Raw genomic sequence first — 13,515 nt, forward strand, 5'->3', positions numbered from 1 at the left:
TCGAGGACAACAACCTTGTACCACACACCATGTTGGGCTTCAGAAAGGGCATCTCCACGCAGGATGCATTTCTAATCCTCAAAGAAGAAGTGCTACAGAACATCCCAAGAGGAGGCGAACACCTTATCTTGGCTTTAGATTTATAGGGAGCCTTTGATCATGTGTCCCACAGGGCCATTCTACAAGCACTTAACGAATTACATTGCGGAGTGAGGACATACAACTACGTCAAAGCCTTCTTATCAGACCGCACAGCATCCATTGGGATTGGAGACGTTCGCTCCGAGGCCTTCAAAATGCCAAACAAAGGAACACCACAAGGATCTATCATCTCCCCCTTGCTTTTTAATATTACAATGATTAACATAGCAAAGAAACTCCAAGACATCCCCGACATAGGTTCCATATTGTACGCCGACGACATAACCATCTGGGCCACTAAAGGCTCCCTGGCTCAAAAGGAACAGGCACTCCAAGAAGCCACGAACTGGGTGGAAAAGTTGGCAAGGGATAACGGCCTAAAGTGCGCACCAGAAAAATCCGAAGTCATCAGAGTCCACGACGCCAGATATAGGAGCCCAGGGGAGGTAAAAATCAAGGTTGGGGACCACGAAGTAGCAGAGACAGACAAATTAAGAATCCTTGGGATGATTGTTCAAAGCAATGGCAGAGCAAACTTTACAATTGCAAAAATTAAAAAATCAACGCTGCAAATTGCCAAGATAGTTAGGAGGATAACCAAAAAGAGAGCAGGGCTGAAAGAAGAAGAAACCTTGCGTATCATGCAGGCCTTAGTAGTAAGCAGAGTTGCTCACAGTCTGCCTTTTCGCTCTCTAAACAGGCAGGAAAAGGAACAGGCCAACGTTATATTGCGTACTGCATACAAAGCGGCTCTCGGTCTTCCCAACTACACGGCAAATGAAAAACTCATGAATCTCGGCGTGTCTAACACTTTTGAAGAAATTTGTGAAGCTACCCTTGTTTCACAAAAGGAAAGGCTGCAAAAGACAAGAACTGGCAGGGCCATTCTGCAAAGAGTAGGCTCCAGGTTAGATGTACAATCAATTATCGACAAAGAAGACCTAAGCAACGCCGCCAGAGAGAAATTGAAAGCGCTCCCCATTCCAAGAAACATGGACCCCCACTTACATGAAGACAGAAGGAAAGCCAGGGTCAATTTCTTACGCAGAAAGTTGGAAAAAAACCCAAACGTTGTATATACAGACGCTGGCTTTTACGACAATACCAATGCTTCCCTAGTCATCGTCGATCAAGAAGGAGTAATCAGGGACTGTCTCACATTAACGAACACCAGCACAGAGGAGGCCGAAACTGGCGCCCTTCTATTGGCCGTAAGGTATGGAGAATTCCAAGGAAAAAGCCTCCAAATAATTACGGACTCTAAGAAAGCCGTACAAAACATTATAAATGGCCGAATCCACAAAGGGCTCACAAAAATGTTACCTGTAAATATCACAAAGTTCCAAAATATCATTTGGACACCGGGACATGAGGAGCTTGAGGGTAATGAGAGAGCAGACCAAGTTGCGCGAGAACTTACTAACCGCTCAGCCAGTAGTCTTAGCTTACTCACATCTCTCCCCAATACCTTCGGTGAGCGACTCAACATTCAAAGGAAAGCCAGAGCTCTCTTTCCTCCACCAGATAAAAGCTTAACAGCTGCAGAGCATCAGTCTCTTAGACAAATACAGACGAACACCTATCCCAACATCCTCAGGCTATCGAAGATGTTCCCCGAGAAATTCACAAACGCATGTAATAAGTGCGGTGAAATATCCACCCTATTCCATGCATCCTGGGGTTGTCGTACTATATGGCCCTCAGTAAACACCAACACCAAGTTATATAAGCTATGGGAGGCAGCTCTGGCCAGCTCTGACCCTGGGGTTCAGAAGTATCTGATCTTTAGGGCCAAGACTGGGGCAGAGGAAACAGGGGCCCTGGAAGGAGGGAACCTACCCTAGTTCAATCAAGACCTTTCAGTTCAAATAAACGTTTCATCTCTCTCTCTCTCTCTCTCCACTCACCCATCTGGATGGTATCAGTGACCACGCAGTCATTCATGGTACGTTTCATTGCCTACACAAACGCCCAACGGAAATGTCGAAAACAATAACACTTTACGATAAAGGAAATTATCTCGATATGAACGCTGAACTGAGCCACTTTTGCGATTCGTTCTTGTTGGATTTCGAAACCCGCACGGTTGAAACAAATTGGTCAATCTTTAAGTATGAAATGCAACGTTTGATTGCAAAATACATACCTACAAAAGCGATAACAGAGCGGATCGCATCCCCGTGGTTCAGCGTTACTTTAAAACGGCTCGAAAGAAAAAGAAATAGGCAATTCAGAGCGGCAAAATCTTCCACCGACCCACACACATGGGAAAAATATCGAGCAACATCGAAAAAGTTCGATTCACTCCTGTCTAAAACCAAACGTACCTTCTTTTCGTCGACACTGCCAGCCCTCACTCGCACTAATCCTAAGCAGTTTTGGAGGACCATTAACCCCAAACACGCAAACCCTACAGTTTCCTTGCTTGACTCCTCAGGAAATGCTATTCCTGACTGCAAGGTTGCCGAGTCCCTTAACGCCACATTCTGCTCAGTATTCACCCGCGAGCCAGAGGACGGCCCTGTGTCCCTTTCTACTAAATTGCCCTCCATCATGCCGAGCATTACATTCCAACCACACGGCATTTCAAACGTCATTGACTCCCTGAAGCTATCTTCAGCCTCAGGCGTCGACGGCATCAATGCAAAAATTCTCAAAAACACCAAACACCTCACTAGCATCATTCTTAGCCATATTTTCAAGCAGTCCCTCTCAACAGGTTCCGTTCCCCAAGATTGGAAAACAGGAAAAGTTGTGCCTGTCCCCAAGAAAGCCTCAGATAACGCCTTTCGTCCAATCTCTCTTCCATGTGTTTGCTCTAAAATAAGGGAACATATCATTTACACGCACATAGCTAGCTTTCTTAAATCGGCGAAGTTCTCTCATCCCAATCAACATGGCTTCCAAAAAGGTCTCTCCTGCGACACTCAATTGGCACTCTTCCTAAGTGACATAAATTCTAAATTAGACATTAACGTCCCCGTCGATGCTATTTTCATAAATTTTGAGAAGGCCTTCGACAAAGTTCCTCACAGGCGTTTGCTATCTAAACTTTCACATATAAACCTTGATGAACATGTATTTGTATGGCTTTCAAACTTTTTAACCAACCGACAGCAGTTCGTCCATGCTAACAACAGTTCTTCCTCCTTATCCCCTGTCATCTGAGGTGTTCCTCAAGGGACGGTCCTCGGGCCCTTACTTTTTCTCATATACATCAACGACCTAGCAGATAATATTTCTTCAAGCATTCGGTTGTTCGCGGATGACTGCGTCATTTATCGCCCCATTATCGATCCCACTTATAACGTAGCACTCCAGCAAGACCTAAGGAAGGTAGATGAATGGTGCAACAAATGGCTCATGGTTCTAAACGTTCACAAAACATCCATCATTTCATTCCACAGGCGTCACTCCTATTCCACGTACAAATATTTCTTAAGTGGCTCCGGTATATCTCCTGTCTCGTCCACTAAATATCTAGGTCTTCTTATTTCTCATGACCTTTCATGGACATCCCACATAAATCGCATTACCAGTGACGCGAATCGCGCGCTGGGCTTCCTCCGATGTAATATAAACCTGGCTCCGTCCACAGTTAAATTATTGGCCTACGAAACGCTTGTTTGCCCTAAGCTGGAATTCGCGTGTGCAGTCTGGGACTTACCGCAAGCTAACTCATGTACCATCCTCGAATCCGTCCAGAACCGTGCGGCCAGATTCATCTTTTCTGATTATTCATACCACACAAGCGTAACACATCTTAAACGTAAAGCTAAATTGCCAAGTCTCAAAACACGACGTACAGTAGCACGATTTTCCCTCTTCCACAAATTCTACTACTCGTTATCATGCGAAAGCCTCTGTATAAAAACTGCTCACCACCCATCGAATCGCCTCAACCACTCAAAAGCAGTATACCCACCTCACGCACGCACGACCACCTATCTAAATTCATTTCCTGTTTTGACAGCCATTGAATGGAACAGCCTTCCCGAAAGTGTCGTCACCCAAACAAACCCGACTCAGTTCAAAGCTGCCGTAGAAAAACTTTTGCACTGATTATTTTTGTGTCGTGTATGCGATTATCTTTAGTGGTGTTATCTACTTCGTGGTTGGCATTGTATGTTTTTTTATCAACAGAGCGTGCTTTATACCCTCTGTATTCGTGATGCGCTTGTTCGGTGGGTTTTTTTTTTGTTGTTGTTGTTGTTGTTGTGTAATTTTCGTGCTTCAACACCCCTCATGTAAAACCCCACCCATTGGGGTCTTTGAGGTATCTGTAAATAAAATAATAAAAAAACCCTCTTAAGCTCCCTATGGCACCAAGACTGCCAGAACAGAGGCCATCGCTATGCATGTAGCGAATCAGAATAGGAAATGAGGGGCTCGTAGAAATAATGCAGAAATAAGATGATGATGATGGTTGCATTTTAATGGCGCAAGGCCAGCTGGGGCAAAGAGCGCCAAAAACAGATGGTTAGCTAGAACAGATTAAAAGTGTATACTAAAATTGAATAGCAACAGAGGTAAAAACAAATAAAGACAATGGAGATGGCTGGTGTAGAGGGCCAGGTTGTGATTATGCATGATATGATATGAGTTCAGAAATTGAACTTCTGATAGATACTTAAAAACACGTTTGACAGTAAACATTGGTTCATCGCCTAAGAAGTACGATGGGTGGAGTGGGATTTGTTGTCTGTAGATTTCTGGAAAGTGTTTGCGTCGTGTGGTGTGGAGTGCCTTGCATGTGATTAGTATGTGAACTACGGATAGGCCGTCTCCACACCTGGTGCACACGGGTCTCGGAGACCCAGTGAGCAAGTGCGAATGTGTTACATAAGTGTGGCCTATCCGTAGCCTGGATAAGGCTACTTCCGTGTGTCGGTCTTGTTTGTCTGTTATGTATCTACCTAAGTGTGGCTTTATAATGTAGAGTTTGTTCTCTGTTTGTGTGTCCCATGTTTCCTGCCAAGATTTGCGCAAGGCTGTACGTACCAGTGGCTTCAGGTCGAGGTAGGGAACGCATGGTACATCTATGCTACTGCGGAGAGCAGCCACAGCGGCACTCTGGTCAGCTATTTCGTTCCCCAGAATGTCACTGTGACCTGGAACCCAGTAAATAATTATTTTTTGTTTTCAGTGATGAGCAAAGGTTAAGACTTTGATTAGATGCTGGAGGACAATGTTTTTTGTGGTTTGAAACAATGTAAGGCTGTTACCACACTTAGAGAGTCTGTAAAGATAATGAAGTGTTCTGTTCTAATTTGTGTAATGTGTTGCACTGCTAATAAGATACCATGTGCTTCCGCCGTAAAAATGCTGCTATTTCTGTGTAACGTCTTCGTACTGCTAAAGTTGGGGCCGTGTGCAGCGCGTGCGACGGCTGAAGAAGACTTCGAAGCATCGGTGTAGAAAGTGGTGTGGGGGTATTTGTGTTATAACTGAAGAAAGTGCTTTAGTATAAGTTCTCTAGGCCCATTTCGTTTGTTGGTATGTTTAAAAGAAATATAACACGAAATTGCTGACCTCTCCCAAGGCGAAATGAGGTCAGCAATAGAACACTTCATGCTCTCCTCAAATGAGATCCCTAGTTCCTCAGCGAGGGCTCTTACTCGGATAGAGAAAGGAGAGGGTATCGATGGCCGTGCTGCGAACAACGGATCGCATGAGGTGTTGCTCATGATAAAACTACATGGGTGGTTTTTTACAGAAGTCGCCGCCTTAATAGCATACAGCAATGAAGTATACGAACGCTGGTGTTCAAGGCTCCACCTATCGCACTCTACATACAGGCTTTCAGTGGGACTCGTCCAGAACGCTCCACATGCAAGACGGAGACCCAAGTGCAGCACTGGATCCGACATTTTTACAGCCGTTTTACAGGCGGACCCGTAGACGACACTCCCGTAGTCCAACCGTGAGCCAATAAGACTGGTAAAAACGCGGAGCAGTATTTGCTTGTCCGCTCCGTAGGAGCAGTGCAAAAGGACCTTTAGAATATTCATGGTTTTGAGGCTTTTCTGTTTCAGGTGTTTTATATGGGGAATAAATGTCAGTTTTTCATCTAGTACCACGCCTAAAAATTTGTGTTCCTTTTTAGGAGGGAATGAGACACCTTTAAGCTTAATGTTAGGATCACCATGGATTCCGCGCCTCCTTGAATATAAAACGCAGGTACGCTTGTCTGGATTAAGCTTAAATCCATTCCTGTCTGCCCAGTCAGCGAGTTTGTTGACACCAAGCTGGACTTGCCTCTCGCAAACGGACAGATTATATGATTTGAAGGAGATTTGAACACCGTGTACATATAGCGAGTAAGAAATGGTTGGTGGCAATCCTTTTCCCAGCGAGTTCATTTTTATAATAAACATCGTGCAGCTCAAAACACCCCCTTGGGGCACACCGTTTTCCTGGACGTGAACTCGGGAATGTCTATTGCCTACTCTCACACGAAAAGTTCTCTCTGACATGTAGCTTGCAAGAGTATTTAACATGTTGCCTGACAAACCAAAAGACTTAAGGTCGCTAAGAATTCCATAGCGCCATGCAGTATCATACGCTTTTTCAATATCAAAAAATACTGTCATGCAATGCTGTTTATGAATAAATGCATCTTTGATGTAGGATTCTAAGGCAACGAGTTGATCATGTGAAGATCGCCCTGCCCTGAAGCCTGCCTGGCAGCTCTCGAGAAGTCCATTGTACTCCAGGAAGAACACAAGTCTCCGGTTAATCATCTTCTCGAAAAGCTTGCAAAGGCAGCTCGTCGGGGCAATGGGTCGATAGCTAGCGGGAAAGGAAGGGTCCTTCCGTTCTTTCATGAATGCTACAACTATGGCCTCCCTCCAATACTTTGGAATGTGCCCCGAAAGAAATATCTTGTTGTAAAGGTGAAGGAGTGTTACAAGAGTGTCGGTGTGTAAGTGCTGTATCATTGTACATGTAATGTTGTCTGGGCCTGGAGCTGAGGGTTTACACGTGCCTGGAGCAGCCTTCAGCTCATGTAGTGAAAACAGGGAGTTGTAAGAAGTCTGGGATTTGTTGTTGTCGCGTAGGGACTTCTTTTCACAAGGGGCTTTATGTTTCAGGAAAGTGTTTGTGTAGTGTGCAGAGCTTGACACGTGTTGAAAGTGTTGTGCAAGTGTGCTAGCCTGATCTTATAGTGTGTCCCCAGTCGTGCTGACCAAGGGCAGGCTATGTGTATGTTGTCCTTTAAGTTTACGTATTCGTGTCCATACCTTGCGTGTGTCTGTGTATGAGTTAATGGATGTAAGCAAGGTGCGCCAACTCTCTCGTTTTGCCTCACGGCGCACACGTTTTCCGAACGCCTTGGCCCGTTTGAACAAAATGAGGTTACCCTACGTGGGCTACCAACGGAGGATACTCCACGCCTTGTTCTGGGCCTCCCGCACACGCCTACAGTCCTCATTCGACCACGGCCTCCGCTGGGGTCGGGGGGCACCAGAGGCGTGGGGAATGGACTTTTCGGCGGCGTCGAGAATGTGTGCCCTGAGGAATTGAGCGGCTTCATCCACGTGTAGGTGTCTTATGGTTGTGTAGTGTAGTTTCGATGTCTCTGTAAATGTGTTCCAGTTAGCTCGTGCTTCATTGAACCTACTATGGGAAGATGAACTGCTTGGGCGTTTACCTATAAATGTTAGTGAGGTGGGGAAGTGGTCACTGCCATATGGGTCAGTTCCCACCCCACTCGAGAAGAGGTATGAGAACTGCGAAGCCAATAGCCAAGTCAAGGTATGAGTATGTGTTGTGTCCTATGTTATGGTATGTAGGCTGTTTATTGTTGAAAAGTCATGCTTTTGAAGATGTAAGGCGACCTCGGGCATCCGTACGAGTAGAGCCCCAAAGACAGTTGTGTGCATTAAGGTCGCCTGTTAGGATGTATGGTTCGGGCAGCTGGTCGTCCAACGCCTCGAAGTCAGAGCTCGAAAGTGCAAGCTCAGGAGGAATGTATATGGAGCATACCGTTATCAACCTATTAAATATTATTGTTCGAATTGCTACAGCCTGAAGGACAGGGTTCAAAGTGACAGGGTGGCATGCTAAAGATTTCCGGGCGATTATGGCCCCACCCCCAGAAGAGTGTGTGCAGCCATCCCTGTCCTTTGTGTATACCAGGTAACTATTCAAGAAATTTGTGTGTTTAGAATTCGAATGTGTTTCCTGAACACACATTACACTTGGCTGATTAGCATGCACTATTTCGTTTACATCGTCAAGATTTTTAAAGAGGCCTCTGCAGTTCCATTGTACTATGTTCTCTCTTCCCATTATGAAGTGTTTGGAGCTACTGGACTGCGTTGTTTATGAGTAGTTTTTCGGGGCTGTGACTCTCGTCTTTTTTGGCTTGTCGGGAGGCTTTGGCGTCGGGACGCGTTCCTTGCGGTGCACCGCAGACAAGAACGGACCGACGTCCATTTCATCCTCGGATGTCCTCGGAGTGCCTGAGGGATCAGGCTCCTTGGACCGCGAACCCTTTGGGGCGCGCTTTTCCTTGCCCGCAACCACCGAGGGATTCAGGAACGCCTCGGATGGCGCAGGCGGTGCGGGGGGGGGGACCTGCCGCTGGTTCCCCCGTCTCCATCTCTTCTGCGCCCTCGCCTGTGGTTTGGGACGCTGGAGCGGACGTGGGGGATGCAGCATCACTCTCACCCGACGTGGTTGCCACTACAGCCGAGGCTGGCTCAGCGAGCGGTGCGGAGGCGGGTCGGGCTGCAAGAGGCAACCCAGGGGGGGCGGGGAAGGAGGCGGCGGGTCCAAGTCCGACTCTCGGTACTAGGTCCCCGCCGAAACAAGACGCCGCTCCGCCCCCCGGCGAGCTGCGTCGGCGTACCTCCCCAGGGGGAAAGAGGCGAACCTCTTTCGCGCCTCTGGGAAGGTGATGTTTTCAGTGACTTTGATGTTAATGATTTTCTTTTCTAATTGGAACTTTTCGGATTTTATGGAATAGGCCGCATGTGGACCCTGGCAGTTTACGCAAAGAAATTGTTGAACGTTGCAGTTGTCGGACGGGTGGTCGTGCTGGGCGCATTTTGCGAGGTAATTTGGCCGCGACAGGAGTTTGTGCCGTGCACGAACCGTTGGCACTTGAAACAGCGCCGCGGGGTCGGGATGTACGGCCGTACTGAACATCGGATGTAACCTGCGTTGATGAATTCTGGAAGGGTGGACTTGTCGAAGGTTAGGATGAGGTGCTTAGTCGGTATTTGTTTATCGTCTCTGCGGATGGTTATGCGCCTGACCGCGGTTACGCCCTGACTACGAAGGCCCTCGAGAAGGCCAGCTTCAGATTCATTTAGTAGGTCGTAGTCGGAAATCACGCCCTGGGAGCTGTTTAGGCTGTGGTGGGGCGAGACTCGGATTGGGAGATCGGCGATGCTGGTTTGAGCAAGAAGTTTATTGGCATGTTCCTGGCTACTGAACTCGACAAGGAGTTCACCGGTTCGATGTTTTTTGGCCTTATACGACCCTCCAACAATACATTCAAGAAACTTTGAAATGAGGAATACCGACTGTGAAGCAAGAGATTTTGATTGGTCTACAGATTCCATCACGATGAAGCGAGGATATTTGTTCGGTTTCGGAGGACTCAAGTCAGGAAGTGGTGGAAAAGAAACTTCGGTGTGGCCCCTTTTCGGGGGCCGATCACGTTTGGGGGGGAGTTTAGAAAATGCCATATAGCACAGTATAAAAGGAGGGAGACGGAGGTACTTTCTCCTATGACCTTACCCTGGTAGTTAAAGAGGACCCGGAGCTCCCTGTTTGGTAGACAGGCAGGGAGCCCATCGGCCGGAGCTTGACCAAGGCTCCGACGGCCACCGTTCACGGCTTCTAACCCTTTACCTTTCAACTTCTAGCCACGGTAGGTAACAGCCTAAGTATGGGGGGCTCGGGGTACGCGGTGTCGCCACTCACCGTCACCAAGATTACTCAAGGTGCCTCTTGCGGGAAACACCGAAATAAGGGTTGGCATTCAACTCGGAAACCTCGGAATTCAAGAAAACCTCGGAAAGCAAAGGGGAGGTTGTGGTAGGTCATTGAAACAGATAAAGAATTTGGAAAGAAAGAAAGAAAGTGGAGAAAAAATGCCCGCCAGGTGTGATCCGAACCCACGACCTCCAGCATACTGGTCTCCAGCATACCACCTCCAGCGTACCACTACGCTACCGGTGGGGCAATTTTCCCTCCCGCTTTCCAGGTGTGATCCGAACCCACGACCTCCAGCATACCGGTCTCCAGCATACCACCTCCAGCATACCACTACGCTACCGGTGGGGCAATTTTCCCTCCCGCTTTCTGGGGTATTCATGTCAATGTAATTTTTTCCTGTGCTTGGGGGTGGTAGCCAGCGCCACTCTGACTTCTCGGGGTGAAGGGGACCTTCTTTTTAATCCCCGCGCCGTCACTCGAGTGTCTACGACATGTCGAAAGTGGTCAACCAGCGTTAAACTCTCTTAAGGTCCCTATGGCACCAAGTCTGCCAGAACAGAGGCCCTCGCTATGGATGTAGCGAATCAGAATAGGAAATGAGCTCGTAGAAATAACACAGAATTAAGGGTTGGCAGTCAAGAAAACCTCGGAAAGCAAAGGGGAGGTTGTGGTAGGTCATTGAAACAGATACAAAATTTGGAAAGAAAGAAAGAAAGCGGAGAATATATATATATATATACACGATAGAGAAGTCACACTGCAAAACATATTTATTCTAACGTGTCGACCGGCGGCTTGTCTTTTTCAAAGATACCCGTATTTTTTAATAGCGTATTTTTGAAAACGACCGGCCCCCGGTTAAAGCGTTAGAATAAATATTGTTATGTTTTTCAATGTGACTTTTCTACCGTACAGTCAACCTTATAGCCAGGAACCTTTTCTCTTATTTATATATATATATATATATATATATATAGACAGAAAATAAGGTTGGCAGTCAAGAAAACCTCGGAAAGCGAAGGGGAGGTTGTGGTGGGTCATAGAAAGAGATGAAGAATTTTTTTAGTCGAAAAGAAAGTGGTGAAAAAATGCCCGCCGGGTGGGATCCGAACCCACGACCTCCAGAATACCGGTCTGGTGCGATAACCACTACGCTACCGGCGGGGCTGTTTCCCCAGCACTTTCTCGGGTATTTATGTTAAGGTATTTTTGTTTCCTGCACTTGGGGGTGGCTACTTTCTATGACCCACCACAACCTCCCCTTTGCTTTCCGAGGTTTTCTTGACTGCCAACCCTTATTTTCTGTCTTACTTCACGGAGCCGCTAATTTCCCATTTTCTGATTCGCTGTATATATATATATATATATATATATATATATATATATATATATATATATATATATATATATATATATATATATATATTGTGAAGGCGAAAACCGAAAGGAAAAACTGAAAGCGCGTTCCGCGGGCAATCACCCACGAAGGAGGTGTATTCGAAGCCAAGCGGGGAAGGAGAGGAAGAGGAAGCGGGAGCTCGAGGGGAATAAAGCGGACGAACCTGCCTACCGGTCGCAGTTTCTTACAATGGCGCAGCCGACAAACTTCCGAAGCCCAGGCGGCGATCCGGCCTCAGGGACTGTACTTCGAAGCGGCAGAGACGTTCCATCTCTTCAAGCGCCTTCATCCGAGGGCAGCGCGCACTGGCGCGAATTGAGTACCAACACGCCGCCTAACGCCGCTACCACCGCTGATCTTCTTCACGCCGTTGTCGAGTTGACCCGACGATTGGCAGACTTCACCGGTTCCGTCTCAGCTTCATTCCTGAGTGGGGCGGCTTCAGCTTCGGTGGATTCCGCTGTCCCAGAGTTTCATGGCTTCCGCGACGACCCGGTGAGCTGGCTGCAGACCCGCCGCGGTGGCTCAGTGGCTAAGGCGCTGCGCTGCTGAGCACGAGGTCGCGGGTTCGATTCCCTGCCATGGCGGTCGCTTTTCTGATGGAGGCGAAAAGCAAAAACGCCCGTGTGTACGAGATTTCGGCGCACGTTAAAGATCCCCAGGTGGTCAAAATTAATCCGGAGCCCTCCACTACGCGCGCCTCATCGCCTGCGTTGCGTCGGCGCGTTAACCCTACAATCAATCAGAGCTGGCTGCAGAAAATAGACGCCTGTGCCGCTCTCCATGCGTGGCCTGAGAACGCCAAGCGGTCATTCGCTGAATCTCGACTGCGCGATGCTGCCCGAGCGTGGCATCTTTATGCTGGCCACTCGCACTCAACCTGGGCAAGCTGGAATGGGGCACTTATGACGGCATTTAGTGACCTGCCGGCCGCTCACGATGACCGCCTGATGCAAATGCGCGCGCGCCGCCAAGGACCTGGCGAAGACGTCGCAACGTATGTCTATGACAAACTGCAGCTCCTCTCTGCATGCAGCCTTGCCTGGGAGACTCCTGCTGCTAGGCAGTATGTTTTAGATGGCCTGGCGGACCCTCTTCATGCTGCAATTTTGACCGTGCAGCCGCCAGATTTGAGCCTACCGGCATTCATCCGTCTGGCTGCAGAACTGCAGGACGATACCGCACGCCGGCTTCCTGCCGCTACCACAGCCACTGTGGCACCGAACGGCCCGTCAACGTCAAGAAAAGGCGTTCTTCAGCCCCAGGAATGTCGTTCGCGCGGGCGCCCTGGCCCTAGGAACAAGGCTTGTTCGGCGCCACGGCCACAGATACACTACCAAGTACCTCCGCTGCCCATGGTTCAGGTGCATACAGAGGGGATCGGCGACGTAACGGCCCTGGTTGACACTGGGGCTGAGCGCACTGCCATCCACCGACGACACGCCTCGGACGACGTTATGAAGCCGTGGACACAACCACCGCTGCATGGCTTCGGGGGCTGTGCCTTGCCCGTAGGAGCCCTTGACCTGACCATAGGGACGGGGGCCGGCCGCCGGTCTTTCACTGCAATCCCGGTCTTTGAGGACCTGCCAGCAGACGTCATCCTGGGGGCAGACTACCTCCTTTCAAACGACGTGGAGGTACGCATCGAGCGTGGGCAAGTGCACCTGTGTCCCACTACCATCGGACAGTCCTCTCCGGCCATTGATAAAGGCGAACCAGCCTTTGCGGATGCTCTGTCCCATTTGCTTGAGCGTCACAAAGGTCTTTTCGCGGACGACACAGCGCACCTTCCCGGCACTAACCTCCTCGTACACACAATACCAACAGGCGATCACCCGCCAGTCTGTGTACCGCTACGTCGCTATGCTGAAAAGGAGCGAGCCGTGATCGACGAACAGGTTCTTGAGATGCTCAACGCAAGAATCATCAGGCCCTCGTCCAGCTCATGGGCTGCTCCCGTCGTCCTCGTGCGCAAGAAGGACGGAACGCTTAGATTCTGTGTTGACTACCGGGAGCTG

The 13,515-nt window shown here is 48.6% G+C and overlaps 1 protein-coding gene across 1 annotated transcript in view; it reads left to right on the forward strand.

Annotated features, from left to right (window-relative positions):
• LOC144164801 (uncharacterized) overlaps positions 1 to 12,791 on the forward strand; it is a 53,864-nt gene extending 41,073 nt beyond the window's left edge. The window contains exon 4 of the mRNA XM_077695068.1: positions 12,659 to 12,791. Coding sequence (XP_077551194.1) covers positions 12,659 to 12,791 — 133 coding nt within the window. The remainder of the gene's footprint in view (positions 1 to 12,658) is intronic.
• Positions 12,792 to 13,515: the final 724 nt, after the last annotated feature.

The sequence above is a fragment of the Haemaphysalis longicornis genome, unplaced genomic scaffold, assembly GCF_048455015.1.
Source record: "Haemaphysalis longicornis isolate Haplotype H1 unplaced genomic scaffold, Haemaphysalis longicornis Haplotype H1 scaffold_14, whole genome shotgun sequence".
Lineage (NCBI taxonomy): Eukaryota > Metazoa > Arthropoda > Arachnida > Ixodida > Ixodidae > Haemaphysalis > Haemaphysalis longicornis.